At 56.3% G+C, this 21,921-nt stretch overlaps 11 protein-coding genes across 11 annotated transcripts; 7 read left to right on the top strand and 4 right to left on the bottom strand.

The window, feature by feature from the left end:
* Positions 1–128: 128 nt before the first annotated feature.
* Positions 129–2,798, top strand: MFIFM68171_01191 (GTP-binding protein 2; the record flags this gene model as incomplete). The annotated part of the gene is made up of 1 exon (XM_071056613.1): positions 129–2,798. The coding sequence occupies one exon, from the start codon at positions 129–131 to the stop codon at positions 2,796–2,798; it is 2,670 nt and encodes an 889-aa protein (XP_070912714.1).
* A 320-nt stretch (positions 2,799–3,118) lies between these two features.
* Positions 3,119–3,624, bottom strand: MFIFM68171_01190 (Rab5-interacting protein-domain-containing protein; the record flags this gene model as incomplete). The annotated part of the gene is made up of 2 exons (XM_071056612.1): positions 3,119–3,409; positions 3,553–3,624. The coding sequence occupies 2 exons, from the start codon at positions 3,622–3,624 to the stop codon at positions 3,119–3,121; spliced, it is 363 nt and encodes a 120-aa protein (XP_070912713.1).
* A 1,166-nt stretch (positions 3,625–4,790) lies between these two features.
* MFIFM68171_01189 (Vezatin) lies at positions 4,791–6,888 on the top strand (the record flags this gene model as incomplete). The annotated part of the gene is made up of 5 exons (XM_071056611.1): positions 4,791–4,839; positions 4,937–5,130; positions 5,189–5,664; positions 5,722–6,173; positions 6,224–6,888. 5 exons carry the CDS (start codon positions 4,791–4,793, stop codon positions 6,886–6,888), a joined length of 1,836 nt encoding a protein of 611 aa, XP_070912712.1.
* A 724-nt stretch (positions 6,889–7,612) lies between these two features.
* On the top strand, positions 7,613–8,586 carry POL30 (proliferating cell nuclear antigen; the record flags this gene model as incomplete). The annotated part of the gene is made up of 4 exons (XM_071056610.1): positions 7,613–7,654; positions 7,737–8,166; positions 8,226–8,515; positions 8,569–8,586. 4 exons carry the CDS (start codon positions 7,613–7,615, stop codon positions 8,584–8,586), a joined length of 780 nt encoding a protein of 259 aa, XP_070912711.1.
* Positions 8,587–9,540: 954 nt separating this feature from the next.
* Positions 9,541–10,759, top strand: BUD16 (Putative pyridoxal kinase; the record flags this gene model as incomplete). The annotated part of the gene is made up of 3 exons (XM_071056609.1): positions 9,541–9,589; positions 9,686–10,016; positions 10,126–10,759. 3 exons carry the CDS (start codon positions 9,541–9,543, stop codon positions 10,757–10,759), a joined length of 1,014 nt encoding a protein of 337 aa, XP_070912710.1.
* A 310-nt stretch (positions 10,760–11,069) lies between these two features.
* DUT1 (Deoxyuridine 5'-triphosphate nucleotidohydrolase) lies at positions 11,070–11,686 on the bottom strand (the record flags this gene model as incomplete). The annotated part of the gene is made up of 2 exons (XM_071056608.1): positions 11,070–11,329; positions 11,404–11,686. 2 exons carry the CDS (start codon positions 11,684–11,686, stop codon positions 11,070–11,072), a joined length of 543 nt encoding a protein of 180 aa, XP_070912709.1.
* Positions 11,687–12,222: 536 nt separating this feature from the next.
* Positions 12,223–13,269, bottom strand: MFIFM68171_01185 (Centromere protein Cenp-K; the record flags this gene model as incomplete). The annotated part of the gene is made up of 2 exons (XM_071056607.1): positions 12,223–13,107; positions 13,159–13,269. 2 exons carry the CDS (start codon positions 13,267–13,269, stop codon positions 12,223–12,225), a joined length of 996 nt encoding a protein of 331 aa, XP_070912708.1.
* A 1,392-nt stretch (positions 13,270–14,661) lies between these two features.
* On the top strand, positions 14,662–16,221 carry PBP2 (PAB1 binding protein; the record flags this gene model as incomplete). Its single annotated transcript, XM_071056606.1, has 3 exons — positions 14,662–15,201; positions 15,255–16,134; positions 16,199–16,221. 3 exons carry the CDS (start codon positions 14,662–14,664, stop codon positions 16,219–16,221), a joined length of 1,443 nt encoding a protein of 480 aa, XP_070912707.1.
* Positions 16,222–17,366: 1,145 nt separating this feature from the next.
* MFIFM68171_01183 (uncharacterized protein) lies at positions 17,367–17,710 on the bottom strand (the record flags this gene model as incomplete). Its single annotated transcript, XM_071056605.1, has 2 exons — positions 17,367–17,510; positions 17,594–17,710. 2 exons carry the CDS (start codon positions 17,708–17,710, stop codon positions 17,367–17,369), a joined length of 261 nt encoding a protein of 86 aa, XP_070912706.1.
* A 1,459-nt stretch (positions 17,711–19,169) lies between these two features.
* MFIFM68171_01182 (Ubiquitin carboxyl-terminal hydrolase) lies at positions 19,170–19,979 on the top strand (the record flags this gene model as incomplete). The annotated part of the gene is made up of 2 exons (XM_071056604.1): positions 19,170–19,197; positions 19,255–19,979. 2 exons carry the CDS (start codon positions 19,170–19,172, stop codon positions 19,977–19,979), a joined length of 753 nt encoding a protein of 250 aa, XP_070912705.1.
* Positions 19,980–20,707: 728 nt separating this feature from the next.
* On the top strand, positions 20,708–21,644 carry MFIFM68171_01181 (uncharacterized protein; the record flags this gene model as incomplete). Its single annotated transcript, XM_071056603.1, has 2 exons — positions 20,708–21,101; positions 21,190–21,644. 2 exons carry the CDS (start codon positions 20,708–20,710, stop codon positions 21,642–21,644), a joined length of 849 nt encoding a protein of 282 aa, XP_070912704.1.
* Positions 21,645–21,921: the final 277 nt, after the last annotated feature.

Raw genomic sequence — 21,921 nt, 5'->3', positions numbered from 1 at the left:
GTGCAATACATGTATCCTGCCCAACCCGTTAATTTCACTCATCAACATCAACGACTACCCTTGTCCGGCCCCTTCTCTTCCCGTCGCCACCCTCGACACATTCCTACGCTGGCTCATCGGTGATTCCAATGTCGGTCTTTACTTTTGACCCGGACCCGCCCAGGGTTGCTTCTCCGTGGCTTCGGCCGGGGGAGCCCCGTAAGAAACCCCCCTGTGCGGATCGGTCCGCAACCCAGAGGGGTTCTCTTGGATTTGGGCTACTGTCCGACTACGGCGTTTCTAAGCTGGAGCCCGAGCCGCAGGACGGACCGACCGAGTACAAGCTTCACTTGCTCCTGAGACCACGGAGAAAGTATGAGAGCATCAGCACGGCGATTAGGATTTCCGGATCCACCCAGTCACGGCCTCCTCCGGACCCCAGGACGCTGAAATCGGCCCTCATCAGTCCGGGGCCCTCCAGCGCTTCGGCGCAAACGCGCCAGGATCGCCTCGAACATCTCACCACGCAACTGCTGTGGAGATTGCAGCAGTCGTGCCCGTACCATGCCGGTACTGCCTCTCCCGGGCTTGTGATCCCACAGCTGCCCGACGAAAGCGTTGCACTAGATGCGCCAGTCAAGCTGGGCAAATTGCTGCCCGGATTGGAGGCGTCGAGGGGAGCGCTATACGAGATTGGTGTTGCCGACGATGGCACACTGGCGGGCTTGACCAAGGACGAGATGGACGAGAGTCTTGCTACCCTTCGCGTGATGGCCGCTAGCTTGGGATGTAATGTGGAAATTCTACGTATGTTGGTCGTCGGGGACTGCACATGGCTTGAGCCAAGCGGCCCTGAGGATTTTCCGGGGCCAGGATCTGATGGCGTTTGGCGGCGGGCCAAGTTGTGGGTTGCTGAGGCCCTCATCACTCCCGATTTACGGCCGAGGGATTCCGGCCAAACGCTGGTCACTTCGAGATCGCCAGGGACAACGCGGTTAGCCGAGGCCTTACCTGACCCAAAGCAGGGACCTCTCACCACCGATCAATTGCGTGTTACGCTTACCGGGCCGACCACGTCGGGGAAATCGACACTGTTAGGAACGCTTTCAACCGGAACACTTGATAACGGGCGTGGAAAAGGCCGGCTTGGCCTGCTCAAACACCTCCACGAAGTGGCTTCTGGCATCACCTCGTCTGTTACACAGGAACTTGTTGGTTACAATGACGGCGACATCATCAACTACGCGCACGGCGGGGTCGAGTCTTGGATTGATATCCATGACTTCACAAAGGATGGCCGCCTCGTCTACCTGTTGGACTCTGCTGGCCATCCTCGCTATCGGCGGACTATCCTCCGTGGCATCGTAGGTTGGGCGCCCCACTGGACTCTACTTTGCATAGCGGCCGACAGCGCCGAATTTACCTCGACGACGGGGGCGACATCCTCTGCACTCGATGTGTTAGGGCATGCGAGTGCCGGTATTGACCTAGCTTCCGCCCATCTCGATCTCTGTCTCCGGCTTCGGCTTCCCCTGGTCATTGTCATCACCAAACTGGATCTAGCCAATAAGTTGAGCATATCCACTACTCTCAGCAAAATCCTTTCCAGTGTTAAACGGGCTGGCCGGACACCGAAAATGGTTAAAGGGGGTCCGGCAAGCCATTCTGACCTCAACCGCGTCTCGGACCTTGACAAGGAGTCTGTCAGGGATGTTCTGGGCTGCATAAACGCGAGCGATGATCCGTTCTCCTTCGTCCCCATCTTACTTACCAGCGCGGTTGATGGGCGAGGCGTCGGCGCGCTCCACGCCCTGCTCCAGAGCCTTCCTCTCCCTTCCACCCCGACCTCCCACGATTACATCGGCGCGGCCTTGAACCCTGAGCAGCCGGCTTGCTTGTTCCACATTGAAGACAAATTCAGCCTCCCAGCATCCTACGCCTTAGCCACAAGCGATGCCGACCAACAAACCGACCACGGGACTGTCGTGGCCGGGTACCTCCGCTTCGGCAGCCTGTCGATCGGCGATAAGGTGGTAGTCGGCCCCTTCCCCTCCGACGAGGACGACTCGCACGGGACCACCCCCGAGGAGCGGCCGTCCGGCGCAAGCATCAGTGGTAGCTACGGCCTCTCGCTCTCGCACCCCTCTTCGGCGGAGCTCAGCCGGGCCGCTTCGAGGAACGCCGTCTCCGCGTCGGCTATCAAGGGCGAGTGGCATACCGCGACCATCGTCAGCATCCGCAACCTCCGTCTGCCGGTGCAGACCCTCACGGCTGGCCAGGTCGGGTCCATCGGGATGGTGTTTGACCTACCCAACCAGGACGAGGCGGAGATCGGTGCGGCCAACCGTCCGTCGACGACGCCGAGGCTGCGTAAAGGCATGGTGCTGGCCGTCCCCAGCCAGCATATGGTCTCGTCGGGCCTGTCGCTGCAGGCTGCCAGCGGGCTGACGGCCGTGTTCGACCAGGATAATCAGGGCGTTGGCTCGCTGACTGTGGGTAGTCTGGTCATTGTCTATGTGGCGAGTGTCCGCTCGGCGGCGCGGGTCCTGCGCGTGTCGAGGGCCCAACCCGAGGATGACGGCGGCAGGAGGGTGGCTGCGGAGGAGATCGATGAGATGTTCGGCCTTGCTGAGGACATGGACGTTGAGAACATCCAGGTCCAGGGCGTGGGAGTGAGTGGTGTTGAGGTGCAGTTGGAATTATTGTCAACGCGGGAGTGGGTCGAGTTGGGGTCGCGCATCCTGATCCTCGAGGGCGGAAGCAAAGACAAGTCCGGGTTGGAAGGGTTCGTAGGTAAAGTGGTTGAGATTGTGGAGTAAGGGCGAGCGGGAAACGATTGATTGCTTTTTTTGCTTTTTACTGCATTTTTGCTTTTTGCGTTTGCATAGCAACGTTCTGAGTTCTTTGCTTTTTGCGTGGAGACAGGATGGATCCTTTCCTTTCCTTTCTGGATAGATGACGTTCTGCCAGCCAACTGCAGCTAGATGATATTCTTCTGAGCAGCGCAATAGTCATTTCCATAACCTCTTTTTTCTCAAGATTTTATACAGCCCCATATCACTGTTTATCCTCTCTTCCTTCGCTGCGAATAGATTGTCATTCACCCCAGCATAGCGCCATGACGCCTGATCCCAATTGCTCATGCCCTTACCAACCCATAAAACAAAGTCCACGTAAGGATGAACCCGGCCAACCCATTCAACAAGCCGCCCGTCCAGAACTCAAAGGGGCCCCGGAAGTACCTGCTCGTGTCGAGCGGGGCCTTGCCTGAGGAAAGGGAGGTGGGCGCCACGCGCAGGAGGTAAAAGAGCGCCGCTGTGAGGAGGGAGAAGACAAGGTAGAAGAGGAAGCCGCTGTAGGACTCGAGGCCGAGGATGCCTGCGCTTACGCCGAATAGGGAGGCGGTTAGGGATTGTAGGTTGTGGAGGATCTATGGCGGGGGTGGTTAGCTTGGATCGGGGCGTGATAGCGATCGCGGCCGGTGAAATCGGGGATCTGCGGCTCCGGGTTGCGGGCGGGTCTGGGGGGAGAGAGGGACGGGACGGGGAAGGGAGAATGAAGGAAGGAGCGAACCCTTGAGTTGTGAACCAGGGATTCCTGCACGATTGGTGATATTTGGAGTTCGAGTTCGAGTTGGGAGGGCATGGTTTCTGTTTCTGGTGGGCTGTGGTTGGTCGGGTTGAGGCTGGTTGGAGGATTCGTCGCGTTTCGATTGACGCCGACCGCAGGTTGGGCCTGATTGTTACTTTGATATCGAGGCGGTTTCGTGGTTACCTGAGCACCTGGAGATTGTTTCGGCTGTTGTGAGCACTTCCGTCGTCGTGGAGCAACGTGAATTGGTGTCTATTGTTGATGTTGCTGCAAAGCTGATGGATGATGCTGCGATCTGATGGAGCCGCGGTGTGGTGGAGCATTACCCACTCCAGTGGGTCATAAACGCCACATGGGTCTGGAGCTCCAGTGGGGCAGGCTGTTGTACTGATACGGTAACATAATTACAAACCGGCCTTCCGAAATTGGAAGCAGGGTTGATCAGATACAACAATCTTAGGGGCGTAATGCGATTCTTAGCGGTCAAGCGAGCATGTGTGAGGCAACAGGAAGACGGAATAAATGACGCTTAAAGAGTCTGGGATGCCACCGTTGCTGGTTGCGCAACAAGGCTCATGTGCGAGAGAAACATGTGCATCTGCAGGCAATATTCGAGGCGCTGAATATGACGTTAGGACTGACGCCACCGCGTTCAAAGACCGCGGCCCGGGGCAGTACTGATTGTATCATACAGTAATGCGCACCTCAGCTTGGAAAGTTTAATGATGAAGCCCACGCGACAAGGGTTGCGTTTCTCAATCCACCAAATGTTCCCCAAGATTTAATGAGCACTTTAGCGGCATTCCCGCAGTGTGAAGTGTCATCTCGGTGGATTATCGCCTCTTTCAGGAGCAACACAGACGTCGAGTAGCGCCGAGGGAGGTCGCCCGGTCCCCATTTCCTCCGCACTCTTCCCCCCATCTTCATCCTTTGGCCGGCGCGCATCGAGGCCTCGAAACGAAACATGCACAAAGGCTGCTATCCAAGTGACCACGCACAAAGCTAGCAAATCACACGCGCCCTAACCGATCTCCCGTCGTCGCCGCCACCGGAGGCCTCGTCTGCAGCCAGGTTGGTGTCTCGTGTCTTGCGCGCCAAGTTCTGTGAGACACTCGGTCATTCGAAGTCGGTGGCGGAACGGCGGTCTCTGGTGTGCACCGGCGGGCAGATGGGGAACTGGTGTCACGGCCGCGCGTTACCGTTCAGCAATCGCGCCATTCATGGAGACCGTCATACAAGACCACACACCTCTTGCCGATTATCTGAAAGGTTAGGTGCACATCTCGTCTATTTGCCTTGCGAAACTCCACGAGCTCCGGAAACGGCATCTTTGAAGAAACACATCTGACACGTCACCTCATGGCAGACGAGGGCGAAGAACAGCAAGGCTGGGCGACGCCATCCATCTCGGATAATCACGATGAGTCGCCGCCGTCGAGCCCGTCGTTCGCTCCGGTAGGGAGACCGATGGTGAGGAAACGGTTCCGGAATAGGATCCCGGCCCCCCTATCCCTGGGCATCCCGCGGACGAACAGGCTGAGTTCGCTGCACAAGTATTCGGTGAGGATGCTCCCGTACTGTGTTGCGCCGGGGTTGTACTGACCATTTGGTACAACAGAAAGCCGTAGCATCGAGGATAGACCGTGCCGACAACCTCAAGTTCATCGAGCAATTCCGGTACACGATTGTCGCGTCGCAGTTGTTGAACGGACATTCTATTTCCGGGCAGCACAGTTACTATAGCCGGCCAAAGGACACGTCCGATCCTCCTCAAGATGAGGTGACGCCTACATCAACCGGGTTGTTGGCGACGGCAGCGGCCGCGCTGGTCGTTGCATGGGTAGTCAGCTGGATTTACTCTGGAGGCTATGCGCACTTGACCAAGAAGCGCGTAACCTTCGGGGCTGCAGTCCTTGTCGCGATCGGATTGGTGTCGCACGTCTATCTCCGGCAGCAATGGCTTCGGCAGCTGAGGAACCAGGCGCTGACGGAGGCCACGACCTTTGTGTCCAGGTCGCAAGACTTTGACAGCGCCACCAGTGCAGCGTTGTTGTTAATTCAGGAGGTTGAGCTCGTCTCTAGGGGATACAGGATGTGCGTGGTCGAGACGAACCCCCGCTATGTCTCAGATGAACTAACACCAGCGTCCAGAAGCGCACCTCTGCCTCCTATCAGCCGGATCGAGGACAGATCTCAAACCCGCCGCTGCGGTAGGCTCCGCAAGGCGTTGAAAGGGCGACTGTGCGACATGATCCAGAATTACTTGCAGGTGTCGGCGGCGATCAAGGGATTCGCCGAGCAGCTCGACCTAGAAAAGTACCATGATGTCTACGACATCAGTGACTTTGACATCTCGGACGCAATGCAGGGCTTCTCCGAAAGCGAATTTGAGGACCAAGAGTCACTGCGGTCGTTGAAGATCGCAACTGCCCGCTTCCACACCATTCGAAAGATCATATTATGTTCACTCCTTGCGTTTGAGGCAAGGGGAGACAACACCGACTTCTTGCGATGGTCCACGGCCGTGGAAGGGCTCAGGACCTTATGCGACGTTACATTCCAGAGCTTTGAGAGGCTTCGTGATCTCCTCAGCCAAGAAGAGAGTAAGGAATCCGTCTGTTTGCCTCACACCTTCAATTGCTAACCCCAGTAGCTTTCCCCACTATCCCCGAGACAAAGCTCCCGCTATCTCCGAACAGGGAACGGCGACGATCCCAATTTAGAAAGCTCAACTCGCTCTCTACAGGCATCCGAGGCCTCCAGGCAAAGCTCGCGCTGTTGCGAGAAGAGTCGGAGAAGACGCTCAACGAAGCAGAGGATGTGTCTGAGCTGGGACCCAGCCTCATGGCCCAGTACGAGTCTATCGGACAAGACTTGAAGATGTTAACGCAAGCGTGGGAGGAAGGCAAAGCTGCCCTGGCCTCTGGCATCGACCGGAACGAGAGGCGGCTGTCATCTCTCAGTACCGTGCTTTCCCCAGCTATCTCTCTAAGCGGGCTTACCACGGTCGAGGAAGGAGGGGCGATGGAGGCATTAAGAGCCTTGACAGGCGAATCACCCCGAAGCTCGAGTTTTGGCAGTGCCAAAGGTGATTCAGACGAAGCCGAGGTGTTCGAGGCGGTCTCTCTGCCCACGCGGCCGCGTAGCCTCCTGACGAGAGAGGAACGCATCGCTAGGATGAAGGAAGATCGAGAACGGAGAGAGATTGTCAAGGAGAAGGCCGAGGCGAGCCGAGGGATGCTCCGTGAACTCGAGATGGTCATCAACCTACGGCCGAAGCGCTCAACAATGCCGGCGCCAGGGCGCATTTCGTTATGACAGTGACGACGACTAGATAAGCCAAGACGGTCTCTAAGCCTCTCTTTTGTTTATTGACATCGTATTCCCACCGGTGGCTTTGGTGGCTTGTATACAGGCATTTTTTCATGGATCAGGTTGGATTGATTCGCATCATCCATCATCAACGCTGGGGATCAACAGGACCATTGGCTGGCGTTTGAAGGACTGGGAAGTGGGAACTGCTTCAATAGAAGAATCAATTTGTAATTAGACTTTTGGATGCATGGCTAATCAAACACATGCGTAGTTCCAGCAAGCCTCGTTGCTGCCTGGTTCCGGTACCTTCTCGCTCTGTTTACTATGCTCAGCAATTTGCCTGAGCTGCCCCTGAAGAACCCCTGGAAATTTTGCTGAGGCCGACGGCGGCCTGGAGCTGAGGGGTCAAAGCCCCACCCAAGGCAGCCAGCTGGAGCTAGCCAAGAGAGGAAATCAATCTAAGGCCCAGTCGCGTCTTTTCTTGCTGCCACAGCGCGTCGCGTATACCCTCTCCCTCTTTCCACTCAGAACTCCATTTCGACCCAAGATCCGCTCAGCCGCCGACCACCATAACCCGCCAGCGAACACTCCTCGTAAACCCTCAAGACCGCAATATACACTCCTCCAAAGACTACCCGGAAAATCATTCAGTAAGAATGCCCCCACAGCGTCAAAACCGGGTGGTTTCCCCCGCTACGCCGAGTGGTCGGAACTGACAGACACAGCCATGTTGGAAGCACGGCTGGAGCAGGCTAGCATCCTGAAGAAGGTAGGCACAGCTTGTCCTCGCAGGCTTTGATCTTGGCTCTACAGAATAGCCTGGAATGGTTCTGACGCTCCTCACCGCCTAGGTTGTCGATGCGATCAAGGACCTGGTGCAAGACTGCAACTTCGACTGCAATGACAGCGGCATCGCCCTGCAGGCAATGGACAACAGCCATGTGGCTCTTGTGTCTATGATGCTCAAGGCCGAGGGCTTCTCGCCCTTCCGCTGCGACCGTAATATTGCTCTCGGCGTCAATCTGACGTCGCTCACCAAGGTGCTGCGTGCCGCGCAGAACGAAGACATCCTCACTCTCAAGGCCGAGGACGCGCCCGATGTCCTCAACCTGGTCTTTGAGAGCTCCGAGAACGACAGGATCTCCGAGTACGACCTCAAGCTTATGGACATTGACCAAGAGCACCTGGGCATCCCCGAGACAGAGTACGCGGCAACCATTTCCATGCCTGCCTCGGAGTTCAAGCGCATCACGACGGATCTGATGGCCATGTCCGAGTCTGGTATGCGGAGCCGAACACTCGATCGCTGGAAAGACGTCCGCTGACAACAATTGGCACAGTTACCATCGAGGCGAGCAAGGACGGGGTCAAGTTTTCGTGCCAGGGCGACATTGGCAACGGGTCCGTTACTCTGCGGCAACACTCGAGCGTGGATAAGCCCGCCGAGTCGATCGAGATCGAGCTCAGCGAGCCCGTCTCGCTCACTTTCTCCCTCAAATATCTGGTCAACTTCTGTAAGGCTTCCGCTCTCTCAAACCAAGTCAAGATTTGCCTCTCGAACGAGGTACCTCTGTTGGTCGAGTACAGCCTGGCGGGGAGCAGTTATCTGCGCTTCTACCTTGCACCAAAGGTATGCGATATCTTAGTCGAATATTAAGACGCAAAACTAACCAAACTACGCAGATTGGCGACGAGGAGTAGAGCGGCCATTGAGCCTCCGCGAGGATGTGAAAAACTTTGATACGAGGGCCGCGTACGGGTTTGACCTGGTGCATAAATACCTACGACAGCCCCGATGGATGTTGGTCAGAAAAGACGCATTGGCAGAGTGTCATGCATAGAAGCCTAAGAGCAACATGACGGTGACCTGGGATAGCTTATGGTAATGAAACTAAGTATTTTGTGCACATGGCAGCTGTGTAGGGTCCAGTTCTTGTGTTTGAGGCTCCGGTTTCTGTCAACCCACCACGTGCAGCAATCGTGTTAGTGCGGGGTTCTGCTGCGCGCCCTGCGATGGCGGGGTAAATCCATGACACGAGAAGCTTATGCCGAACGGTGAGAGTCATCACCCAATTTATTTTTTTTTTCCCTCTTCGGACGCTTCAGGGAGGCAACGTGCTTCAGCCTTAGATCCTAGTCCGTGCTTACGGAATCGATTCACATCGGGTTCGTGCGACAACGCAGTGGGTTCTATCAGTCATAGTCTTCGATCCTTGTCTCTACTCTGTCATCTTCTTTCATAAGATGCCGCTTGTCAAGCAAATCGTTCTTGCTTATGCTCATTTTTTCTCTTGACATTTCTTTCGTTTTCTAGATACCCCCATAGACCGAATCCTTCAAAGCCGCAACTGGCTACAATCGGCATTTGCTGTCCACGCTCCTTTCCCAACGGCCCGTTCTGCACCAAGAAACGGCTGATCGCCCAACTATGACCGAAGGCCCTCCGGTTCCCGAGACCCGCGTGTTGGCAGTCGCCAGTCATGTAGGATGCATTCGCCAGCACCTATCTGTTGTTGTTCTCTGCTAATCGAGTGCTCAAGGTCGTTTCCGGGTGAGTCCCGGCGACCGGTCCCCCAAGTGTCTAAGCCTTCGCTTTATGCGGCTAACACAATCTCCCTCCCAAGTTATGTCGGCAACAAGATCGCCGTTTTTAGCATGCAATCTCTCGGCTGCGATGTTGCCGCGCTCAACACCGTTCAGTTCAGTATGTTTCTACCGACCCATTCTGCTCGTCACGCGGCTCAGGCGCACTCGGGTGCAGTTAGTTTTGCGGCTCGGTCCTAACTTGGCGCCGGGATAGGTAACCATACCGGGTACGGGCAATGGACGGGTTCGAGGGTCTCTGCGCAAGAAATTACCGACCTGTATCATGGGCTGAAGCAGTCATACCTCGATGACTTTGACATGATGCTCTCGGGGTACGTACCCGGCGCGGCTGCGCTCAAAGCGGTCGGGCAGATAGCGGAGGAGCTCAAAGCCAAGGCTAAGTCCAAACCCGGGAGCTTCTTCTGGGTACTGGACCCGGTCATGGGTGACAACGGCAACCTCTACGTAGCGCAGGATGTCGTTCCCGTGTATAAGAGCCTAGTTCACCACGCTGATCTAGTTCTACCTAACCAGTTCGAGGCCGAGTGTGTTTTTTTTTTTTTTTTTTTTTTTTTTTTTTTCACTTGTCCTCCCTTTCCCCTCTCCGCCCCCCCTCCAACCCTCCAACCTAAATAGTCCTACTAACCTCCACAGACTCCTCTCCGAAGTCAAGATAACCGACATGGCCTCGATCGGGCGCGCAATCCAGGTCATGCACGAGCGCTACGGCATCCCGCACATCGTCATCACCTCCGTCTCGCTGTCCCACCCGGACCACCCGGTCTCTTCGCTCTCGGTCGTCGGCTCGACCATGACGTCGGACCGCAGGTCGCGCGCCTTCAAGATTGTCTTCCCCGCCATCGACTGCTATTTCAGCGGGACGGGCGACATGTTTGCCGCGCTGATGGTCGTGCGCATGCGCGAGGCCGTGTACAACGGCCGGGCCGGAAACGGGAACGGGAACGGGAGCGGCCTGATGCAGACGGCGTCGTGGCTGAGCGACGACTCGGTGGATGCACTCGACCTGCCGCTCGCCAGGGCCGCGGAGAAGGTGCTCGCGAGCATGCACGAGGTGCTGACCAAGACTGCCGAGGGGATGGAGCGGACGATGGGGAAGGCGGGGGCTGAGATGGCGGCGAGTGTGGACGGGGTAGGGACGCCGGGGACGGAAGAGGCCGAGAAGAAGAGGCTGCGTCTGCTGAAGAGCAAGACGGCGGAGCTGAAACTGGTCAGGCACCTTGATAGTCTGAGGTTCCCAAAGGTTGAGTTCCGCGCGGCGAGGATGTGAAATGGGGAACAAGGGGGGGTGGGTTAGCTGTTTAGGTCTAGATAGATGTGCATGCTGACTGCGAGCATCATGATAGAAGAGCGATAGACTATTGCTTTTGGGGAGAGAGAGAGAGAGAAAAAATCAATGCCGATTTGATTTGCATCATTGCTTACTTTACCCCTGACTCCTGACCGTTTCTCTATGACCCAGCCGGATGCGAGGAAGTCTTGCCAGAACCTGTGAATCCACCGTAGTCCCGACCCTGTCGTGCCCATCCAGAATGTAGCGTCCCAACCAAAAAAAGAAACAAGTGCAAACTCCAGCGTGGTTAATTCGTCCCAGTGCTGCCAAATCCGCCGGCACCCCTCACGCTCGTCTCCAGCTCCTGCACCTCCAACACCTCGGGCGTGTAGATCCGCTCGATCACCAACTGCGCGATCCGATCCCCCTCCTTGACCTCAAAGTCGGCCTCGCCGTGGTTGAACAGCAGCACCTTGACGGGGCCCCGGTAGTCTGCGTCAATGACGCCGGCGCCGGTATCGATAAAGTGCTTGGCGGCAAGCCCAGAGCGCGGGGCGATGCGGCCATCTACTTCATGCATTAGCATATTGCATGACACTATGAAATCTCGTCTGGAAAAGAATAGAGGGTTGCCGGCGTACATGTCCCTGCCGGCACCGACATGCTAATGTCGGTATCGACCAGCGCCTTGCCCCGCGCAGGGATGGTCGTGTCGCGTGCCGCGTACAGGTCGTAGCCCGCAGCGAAGGCACTGCCGCGGGTCGGGAGGCGGGCCTTGTCGGAGAGTTTTTTGATGAGCAGCGGGGGAGGTTGCTGCTCAGCGCCGCTGGAGGTCATGGTTTCACTGCCACCGTCGGTCTTGATGCGCTTCGCGGGCGGGGAGGTGGGGACGATGGGCTCGTTGCGAGTGGCCTCGACGGTCATGGTATGTTTTTGAGAGGAGGTTAGGCGTTCTTTGAATTTTGTGGTTGCTCAAGCTTGCGAGGTTGTGAGTGTGAGTTTTGTTGCTGAGCGGGAAGGAGAGCATGCCGCTGGTGGGGAGCGGAAGAGACGCGCCGACGCGACGCGTAAATTGATGAGCGCTGCAGGGACCCGCGGGGCTGGGTCTTCATGGGCTATGCAGCGCTCCAATTGGTCAATTGAACCCTGTTTGGTGGGCATGTCATTCAGCAGATAAAGCGATTCAGCTCGCTGCAGTCTTTCGTGTTCCTGCATGTCTCTGCAAGCCTGTACCGCCTGGGCAACGATCAGTCTAGCTATTGTTGCTTGCACACAAGCCCCTGGGAAGCACCAACAAGAGAAGCCAAGGCTGCTGCTGAGGCAATTCAGCTGCTTCTTGTTTATCCATGCAACACGAATCAGGGGGATCGTCAGAACCGTATGATTGCCTGCATCACGCAAATGGCGGCGATTTACTGTTGCATGTGCCTGCCGCCCCTCCCATGACCTGTCGGCTCCCCTTAGTCATCTACGTCCCGCCCAAAGTCGACCAGCCGTAACCGCCGCGCATCTTTGGGATGGAAGACTGCGACTTTGGACCGCACGAGAAACCTAGCCGCAGCAGATTCTCTGGGTATCTCCACATATGCCGCCGAATTATCGCCTCCAGATTCCATCAGCTTGTTCATGAGCTGCTCCGTAAGGTCCCGCATCTCCGCGCTGGCAGCAGATGCTTCGTCTCTATCCCGCTTCCTCTTGTTTGCCTGGCCCGGTTGTTCCTGAGGGCCCCAGATGTCATCGATCCGCCTCTGTCGCTTGTCCTGGTCCGGTTGGTCTTTTGCCTTCTTCAGCTTGCCATACGCACTGAATCCGGCGGTCAGATCGTCTGGGTCGATCTCGGTCAAGTCTCCGACCACTGGCCCGCCCAGTTCCTCCGCTGCCAACATTGGCCCGAGATGCTCACTGATAAACCAGTCCAGTTGTTTCATGAGACTTGATGTTTGCTTGTCCCAATGGTCTTTTTGCTGCCTCAGCTCGGCAATGCGTTCCTTGGCAATTTGTTCTTCTGTCTTCTCTTCCCTCTTTTCAAGCCCCTCGCGCAACGACTTGATGCGGTTTTCTAGTGCCACTTGTAAGGCCTGCTGCTCACGCAAGTTTGTCCGCTCTGCTTCTATCTGGCGCTCGATCTGCTCCACAGAGGCCGCCTGTGAATCGATGTACTCGTTGGACTCTGATATGGTCTGGTGTGCCTGCCGCATCGCCAGCAGCGCAGGCAGGACCGACCCTGGCGGCGGCAAGAGCGGCTTTGACTCAGCCTCGTCTTGGAATGCCTTTGTGATGATCTCCAATGAATCTTTTGCCGAAATCCCGCCGTCAGGGACGTGGTTCCGGGTGGATGCCCTCAGCTATCAACCGGCTTAGCAAAGGGGGTGCTGAGTGGACGTCGCGAGACGCACCTGATCCAGGGCAGCCTCCAGTTCCATCTTCATCCCCTCAAGCTCTTGGATGGTGCGCTGGAGTCCGGCCTCGTACGGGCCATTGCTGACGCGAGCAGACGTGTCCTCCATGATGGCTAACAGCCGCCCCTGCCAGAAGCTGTCTTTGCTTGACTTGTTAATGTCTTCTAACCTCAAATGGGTGCTGTCACAAAGTTAGGCTGATCGATTCACCGACGCGAGAAGAGCTTTGATTAAACCGCGACTTCTGTGAGCCTCAGCGCACGGTAGTAAGCATGGTAAGTGGAGGCGCGAAGTCGCAGGAGCCTGCGCCTTTGTTTAGCCTCAACTGGTGGTTTACAATGTGAATTATTGGGGCACAAACGCCCCTGGGGATATTGCAATATGTGGGACACAGTGCGGCCATGCGCTAACGCGCGCCTTAAACAGGATCGGGTGACGCAACTTGGCCAATCCACTCACAGTGGACGGCAGATGAGCCCCACTCCGCCCGACCCGCTAAAATAGAACGTGCCTGGGGCCCGTGCACGGGGCAGGCGCAGCGAGCAAGGCTACAGCCCGCCAGAATCTCTCGTCGTTTCAGCAATCTCTCCTTCCCGCACTCCCCAAACCTCGTTCGAGACATCCGTTTCCCCCTTTGCTCGGCTCCCCTTTCCCCCATCGTTCGCCGAACACCACAGGAGTCACAGTCCTTCCGCGCCTGCCGTCTCTTGCGACGGTGACCCCGCTGGAAATTTCGCTGATAGACGGTCGCTCGCTCGCGGTATCTTAAACTTGCCACTACGCGCAAACCCCGATCTCTCCAACCGAACGGCAATCTCCCCTCGCGTCGCAACGCAGCAAAGCCTCGCAGTCGATCACCTCACCGCTCTTCATCAGAAGCCGTCGCTCTTGTTGAAGAGGAACCGCAAGGGGTTTGGCAGAGAGAGAAGAAATATCACAAACCAGGCCGGGTTTGCTGGTTTTGCTAGTTTGACGGGCAAAGGTTTGAGATACCTGAGTGCTTCCACCAACACAGCTACCTTCACTCCGCGCCCTCTTACCTTCCAACACCATTCACCCTGTCTGCTTGACACAATTCGTCATCCTCTTTTTCCTTTCTTTACCTTTCAACCTCTATCTCTCGCCCGTCGCGCCTCGTCCTCGACAAGTCGCCGTCACCGGTGCTCTGCACATCTGCTGCACAGCACCCCGGTCGGGATTTGGACCTCTCTATCACTGCACGCGCCTCAAGCCACCGCGTCTCCGTCTCTCCGTCTCTCCGCCGTCACTGCCCTTGTCCTACACAGCATCGTCCGAGGCTCTCACTTCATCGGCCCACCCAGAGCTCCATCCTCCAGCTTTGCGCCCTACCCGACCCAACCACTACACCAGCACGTTTTCCTTGGAAAACCCCCCAAAGGTGTAGATAACAGCGATACTTCAATTGAGAACGTCGAGTATTCCGGCAACTGGAAAAACCACCCCTTCGCGACGTGAAAACACTCCATATCTAACTCCAAAATGTCTGCGTCACCGCAGCCGACACAGTCCGCCAAGCGGCCTCTCGAGGATACATCTTCGCCATCACGTACCGATCAGCCCGAGGCCAAGCGCCCGGCTCTCGATAAGGTCATCAAAGATCAAGAGGAGATCGCCGAGCCGATTGCTTCTAGCAATGGCGATGCTCCTACAGCTCCGGCGCCAGCTTCCGAGGCCAACGGCACTGCAAAGACCAATGGAGAGAAGTCGGACGTGAAGGACGCCCAGGGCGACACGGTGGTTCCTGATGCCCCCGAGGCCAAGCCGATCACGAGCACCGCCAGTGCGAGCACCTCGCAACCCCCGTCCAACCCTCCTCCGGCAGCCCATGACGAGACTTCCTGGATCCACGTCCGCGCCGTGATCTCGAGCCCCGAGGCTGCTACCATAATCGGAAAGGGCGGCGAGAACGTTTCCAAGATTCGGCAGCTGTCCGGTGCGAAATGCACTGTCAGTGACTACCAGAAGGGCGCTGTGGAACGCATCCTCACCGTTAGCGGTGTGGTTGATGCGGTTGCAAAGGTACGGCAGAATAGGCCCCTCGTTGAGAAATCTCCACGCTAACCCAGTTCCAGGCTTTCGGCTTGATCATCCGGACACTTAACAATGAGCCCCTGAACGAGCCCTCAACGCAGCATTCCAAGACATACCCGCTTCGCCTACTCATTCCCCATATCCTCATTGGATCAATCATTGGAAAGGGCGGCTCGCGAATCAAGGAGATCCAGGAAGCGGCTGGCGCCCGCTTGAATGCCTCCGACTCATGCCTCCCCTTGTCTACGGAGCGCTCGTTGGTCGTGATGGGCGTGGCTGATGCCGTCCACATCGCAACCTACTACGTCGGTAGCACGCTCCTCGAGCAGCTCAATGAGCGTTTCGGTGGAGCGGCAGCCTCTGCCTATGCGACTCGCAGCGGCGGTCCGGCCGGAGCTGTCCCCGGAGGTATGCAGGTGATCCCGTACTCTCCCCAACCTGCCGGCGGCAATTACGGCAATCGTGACAACTACAACCGGGGACGCCCGGATCCCAGAGGCCATCACCTGCCTCCTCAGCCCTACCCTCCGCAGTACGGGCACCCCCATCAGCCGCACCACAGCCCTGCCCCGATGCACTACGCGGCGCAGGCTGCCGGAGGCTATGGAGCTGCACCGCATGTGCCGCCTCACCACGCTGGGCATGTCGGACCACAGCCTCATGTCGGTCCGCACGGACAGCCCGTGCCAGCTGGTGGTGCCATGCCCGGCGCCCCGCTCACCCAGCAGATCTACATTCCCAACGACATGGTTGGCGCCATCATCGGAAAGGGCGGCCAGAAGATCAACGAGATCCGGCAAATTAGTGGCAGCGTGATTAAGATTAATGAACCACAGGACAACAGCAACGAGCGTCTCGTTACCATCACTGGCACAGAAGAGTGTAATCGGATGGCGCTCTACATGCTGTACTCTCGGCTCGGTAAGCTCCGAGAACAACAAACAGCCAATCCCAATATCAGTCACACTAACACCATTCACAATAGAAAATGAGAAGCACCGGATCTAGACGATCCCCCGCTGATTCGAGCCGATATAACCGTGTTCTCGACTTCCCTTCCTGTTTCGATGGCGTTGTTCGGATGGTTCTGGAGGTGAAGGCAGAAAAGCGTTTTGCTATCTCGGTTATGAGTTCTGCCCAAAACAGGTCATGAGTGGTCTTTTTCCAGTTCATAGCATTCACCTCCGAAGCTTCTTAATGATTCACCTTCACTTCTGCACACTCCGTCCTTGCCATTGGATGTCGCCATCATTCCCCCGCACCCCTCTCGGTGATGCCTCGCACTCCCTATCCAGCCTATGTTTGAGTTTGAAGGTCCCTAGCAGCCCTAGTAGCTGTGCGCTATTGGGCTTTCGGGGACCTCATAGATGTGCTTCATAACCCTAGTTCGGTGCTTGCTGCCCCCGACACTGCCCGCTCTCTACTCCTAGAATCACGCTACTGAAGGTTACGGAACACTCAACCCCTCTCAAATTTTGGCTTATGTGGTTTCTTGCTAACCAGTCACGCTGTACTTCAGGTACCGTCAGTCATCATTGCGAGACTGCTAACCGCGGAATGTCGAGTGCCTAGACTCGTCGAGTCAAACCATGATGGCGGACGAAATGGAGACAATCAACCGGGATATGGCATGTTAACTGCTGCAGTCTGCTAAATACAGGTAGGTAACGATCAGAGACATGCATACAAAGACCCGAGACTCCGACCATGGTGACAGTCCCTCAATAACACCTGCCCCAAGCTCCATGGGGAGAAAGAGTGGACGGCTCTTTGCCAGTTGTACAATCTTTTGCATCTTTGCAATGTTGTACTTCTCTGGAATACATGAAATCCGACGCCCTGTTGTCGCTAGCCAGACCAAACGCCAACCAGCGAGTAAACGATTCATCCAATGTTACCCTAGATTCGGTGCCCCTTTGAAAAGATAATTTCATCCAGCTTGGTCGATGTTCACGACTCGGGCCCGAATTTAGCCAGCGGTCCAACACAGAGTGGGTTGCGGAGTTGTTCGGTACTCTCCCAACACTCTGTGCGGTTTGTTTAGCTTATTTATTGCCGTAGATCCAGCTAGGTGATGATGATGACCCATTAGCATTGTCCGTTCTGAGATAGACAACCCTTGAACGACACCACAATTTTATTATTTGTTATTGTCAACTGTTAACGTACTTGTTCCACATCTGGCCAATGAAGCCGGCCTTCGGCCGCTGCTCGCTCAAGCTCTGCCGGCGGGCGATGGAGGCAGGGTCATCTTTGCGTTTTTGGGCTGTGAGGCCTTCGAAGAGCACACCAGAGGCCTGTTTAAACTTATCAGTCACTGTTGTTTTGGGTAAAAGAAAGAGCTTCCTGGAAGTTGGCGGGAGGCGGAAAGATGACGTACCCGGCGCCGGGTTGGCGAGGCTGGGTTTGCTGATTTGGCGCCTGCCGAACTGGTTGACGAGGTTGAGTCGGAGCGGCCGGTGCGAAACTCGTTTCCAGAGGGGATGTTGTCGGCCATTGTTGTTTTGGAGTTGATGAGTTCCTGAAAGAAATCGGGGGGGTTCGATGGCAATGTTGATTGTTTCTTTCTGACGGTCAACCCATGTGGTAAGAAGAGTTGAGGATTCGGCCAGGAGTGTGACGATGCGGGCAGGGGCGGGGTTTAAGAAGGTGAACAAAGGAAGGGAAGGGAGGTGTTATTTGGAGAAGCATTGCTACACCAACACCTCCTTTGGTCTATGTGAATTCGGAGCTCCTCTCCCTCCTGTCGATGCCGAGCTCAGGCATTTGGGCTGATGATCACGGCTGCGATTGGGCGAGTCTGGGATCAATCATAATGACCTCACCAATGAGAACAGCACAATCCTCGATGATTGCTTCTAGCGTCGAGCCTTTCCTGCGGGAGGGGAAACCTTCTCTCATGTCATGTTTCGTAAGGGGGTACTTGCATCGACTTATAAGCAGCACGTGAGCACTTGGTATTCTATTAGTAGAGGCTTGGCCACCCTACCGACATGTACTTGACCCCGCAACAGTATGTGGTTGGAGGACACCCGTGAGCCTATCAGAGCTTCCTTGTATGCAGCAGGCTCATGCAGCACACGGCGTGTAGGACCTAATTCTTTGTTCTGAAGACTGGATGCAACCGTATCACGCCACTGGCAGTTCTTGCTCCTGCCTCGAACTTTGGAATCGAAGACAACCATTCTGTACTGTTCCATGAGCCATCATCTATACCTCACCTACCAAGATGGATTTGAACTTGAGACGACGAATGGGCCCAACGTTTTGACGAGTAGACAACCGAAGATGAGCAGACGGAAGCGGACTGTAACCACCCTGCTATGATGTCATCATTGGAGAGACGGACCGGGGTCACCGTCTCGTGGTGCTGCGCTGGACCGTAAACAACGGCGCTGCCGGCTTCTAAATCAGCCAGTTATCGGCATATATACCGTGGAGACACGCGACCTGCTGGATTTTCGCGACAACTACGAGCAACAAGCCCGCGGTTTGCAGGAAGCGGGTGTCATGTCGTCCACCCAGTAGCAATCATGGCGGAGAAAGCCAAGTCCAAGGCCGGCTTACTAGACTTCTTTAGGCTTTAGCGGATTTCTCCACAGACGGCACAAGGTATCCACACAACTCCAGAAGGCTGAAGACTGCGTTTCTCGTTGAATTGTTCATCTCCGTGAAATCCGGATCGAGAGCAACGCAATGGCTTATCCGCCGGTATTCTGTGGGGGTCGGGGTCTGACATGCAGATGCTCCTCCCCGCCCAAATGCACGAAGGCAGAGCTCCTTCCCCATGCGACTTCAGGCAACCAGGACACGCTCACCCACGACTAACACGGCAACGCCGGCTCGGAACCTATTGAGTCCTGATAATCACCAACAGTTTGCAGCCATCTACAAGGATCTACGGCTAACCCGATGCGTCTTACATCCTTGAAAGCAACACTTTTGCACACGTCGACATGGCGGAGAAGCACTTTACTGTCCTCGGTAAGACCAACAGGCTGCGCAGTAGACATTGGTACCCCGCTCTAACACGCTCGACAGAGAACCACCCAGAGGTTATGAACGCCCTGGCAAAGAAGCTTGGCCTCTCCGACGACCTAGCTTTCTATGACGTGTACTCGTTAGATGATCCCGATCTGCTCGCGCACATTCTGCGGCCGGCGTACGTGCTGATGGTCACTATCCCGTTTACCCCGGCTTGGAAGGAAGACCGGGAGAGAGAGGACGCGACACTTGGAGAGCCCATCAAGTATTATCACGGTAGAGCAGCCGGTGCCGGAGACGAACCCATCATCTGGTTCAAGCAGACCATTGCCGATGCTTGCGGCTCATATGGACTGCTACATTCGGCCATCAACGGCCCCGCCTCCAAGTTCATCTTGCCCGGGAGCACTCTGGAGTGGCTGCGTAGGGACGCAATCCCCCTTGCCCGGGATGAGCGCGCCCAGATGCTTTACGATAGCGAAGAGTTTGAGGAGGCGCACCAATCAGTCGCTGGTCTCGGAGACACGGCTCAACCTGAGATTGGTAGCAACGGGCACCGAGGCCAGCACTTCGTAACCTACGTCAAGGCCAACGGCCATCTCTGGGAGCTGGAAGGTTGCCGGAATGGGCCGCTTGATCGCGGTGAGGTTGGGAAGGACGACGATGTTCTGAGCCCGAAGGCACTGGAGCTTGGGTTGAAGCGTGTTATCAAGCTGGAAGTGGATTCCGGCGGACAGGACTTACGATTCAGTTGCATTGCGCTTGCACCGAGGGCAGGCTGAGATCCAGGAATATGAGCGACGTGATGACTAGCGCTTGGATGTATCTGTTAAGTAACCGTTTAACCCTCTTTAGCGGCGGCGTCCCGGCTGTTGTCCCCTTACCTACTGGGCAAACATAAAAACAAGACAAGCCTCGCGCTTTCTCACACATAACGAACCTGAATTGTGCCGTCCGTTCCACTCGACTTTTTCTGCAATTCCAGCGGCAGTCACGAGCCATAATCTTTTTCCCCTGGTTCAGATTGTTATAATACGATGTTAAACAGTCAATGGCAATGTCTTGTTTCTCGGTGAGTCCGTTATGATGTGCCCACCGATGGTATGCGAGCACCCGTTTTTCTACAGTTGTCTTGGTTGCGGCCTGTCTCGCATTCCAGCAGCGACTGAGTCTGCAATAGCTGTTCCGAAACAGTTTCCGGTAGAAATGGATCTCCCAAAGAGCACGGTGCCGTTTCTCGGCCGGTAGGTATGCAATTCCAAAAGGAAGACCAACTTTGTTCGAGACCGCCGAGAGTCGCTCCGAAGCATAGCAACTTGTGGTGGACAAATGATCGTCCATCGCGACATGGCCATGATACAGGTTATATCGCAGCGAGTCCATCGGGCCATGGGTATAAATAGAAGGGGAACTTCGTCTTAGTCGAGGTTCAATACGGAATCCAGCACCCCAACGCATCATTCAACATAAACTCATTTCTGTTTGACGAACACGGCCACTACCATTCATCATGAAAGCTGGGTTTCTCGGTCTCGGTCTTGCCTGCCTCCTCAGCGGCGCCCTCGCGGTGCCCGCCCATGCGCAGCAGGCTCAACACGCCCAGCAAATCCAGGCAGTCCAGCAGGAACCTCCTGTCCCGGGTGACGTCGTCCCCCCCGGCGACGTTCCCGCACCCAGCGATCCCATCCCCAGCGACCCTTCCGCCCCGAGCGACGCTCCCGTCCCCGGCCCTCCCGATGAGTCGCTGCCGGCACCTGATTCCATCCCCATGGGCATGGTCCCTCAGGTTGCGGGACAGGGTGCCCAGAACGTGGAGATGAATACCAACAACAATAACAACGACATCAACGTCGAGGCGTTCCGGGAGATGGTGAACCAAGTCCAGCAGCAGGTGCAGCAGATTGGTACGCAATTTACAATCCCCCATCCTCCCCGCTACCCATCGCGGCGCATCGCATCTAACCCCCCGCCTTCTCATTCTCCGATGTATAGGCCAACTCGTCCGCAAGCAGTCCCAAGACCAGGCCAAGCCCGACGCCATCCTCTCCGCCCTCGCCGAGCCCCTGACCCGCCTCAACGAGACCCTCGCCACCGGCGTCAGCCGTCTCGGCTTCCCCCTCCCCGCCGGCCGCGGAGCCGGCCGCGTCGCCCTCCTCTTCTCCGGCGACTCCCTCCTCGGCGGCCTGCTGTCGGGCCTCCTGCAGGCGGTCGGCGAGCTGCTCGACACCCTCCTCATGGGCCCCATCGGCGGCCTGATCAGCGAGCTGCTCGATAGCATCCTCGGCGGGGTCCTCGGCGGGGTCGTCGACGGCGGCGGCGAGGTGGCGGAAGGCGTGCCCGAGCTGCTGGAGGCTATCCTCCAGACCATCATGGAGCTCCTGTCGTCGGGGGTGGAGGCTGGAGTGGAGGTTGGTGCTGGCGTTGGTGTGGACGCTGCTCAGGCTTGAAATGGGGAAGGGTGGGCTCAGGCTGGCAGAGTGGGTTGGTTCCTGCGGGAGGGTTTGGGTTGTTATGGGAAGGGATCATGGGTGGTTGAGAGTTGTTGTAGGACGAGAGGAATTGGATTCTTGTTTCTTATGTGGATGGGTGGAAGAAGGTGTCTTGTGCTCGTGCGTGTTTTCAATTTTGCTAGCTAGATGAACGAGGAATCGTAGGAAAAACAATGTCTTGTTCTTTGGGTGTAATATGCACAGATTTGTGATGTAAATCAAGTTGCTGCGGTAA

Source organism: Madurella fahalii, assembly GCF_045866475.1.
Source record: "Madurella fahalii IFM 68171 DNA, scaffold_1, whole genome shotgun sequence".
In the NCBI taxonomy this organism is placed as follows: Eukaryota; Fungi; Ascomycota; class Sordariomycetes; order Sordariales; genus Madurella; species Madurella fahalii.
This window is presented reverse-complemented; position numbering and strand designations above follow the sequence as displayed.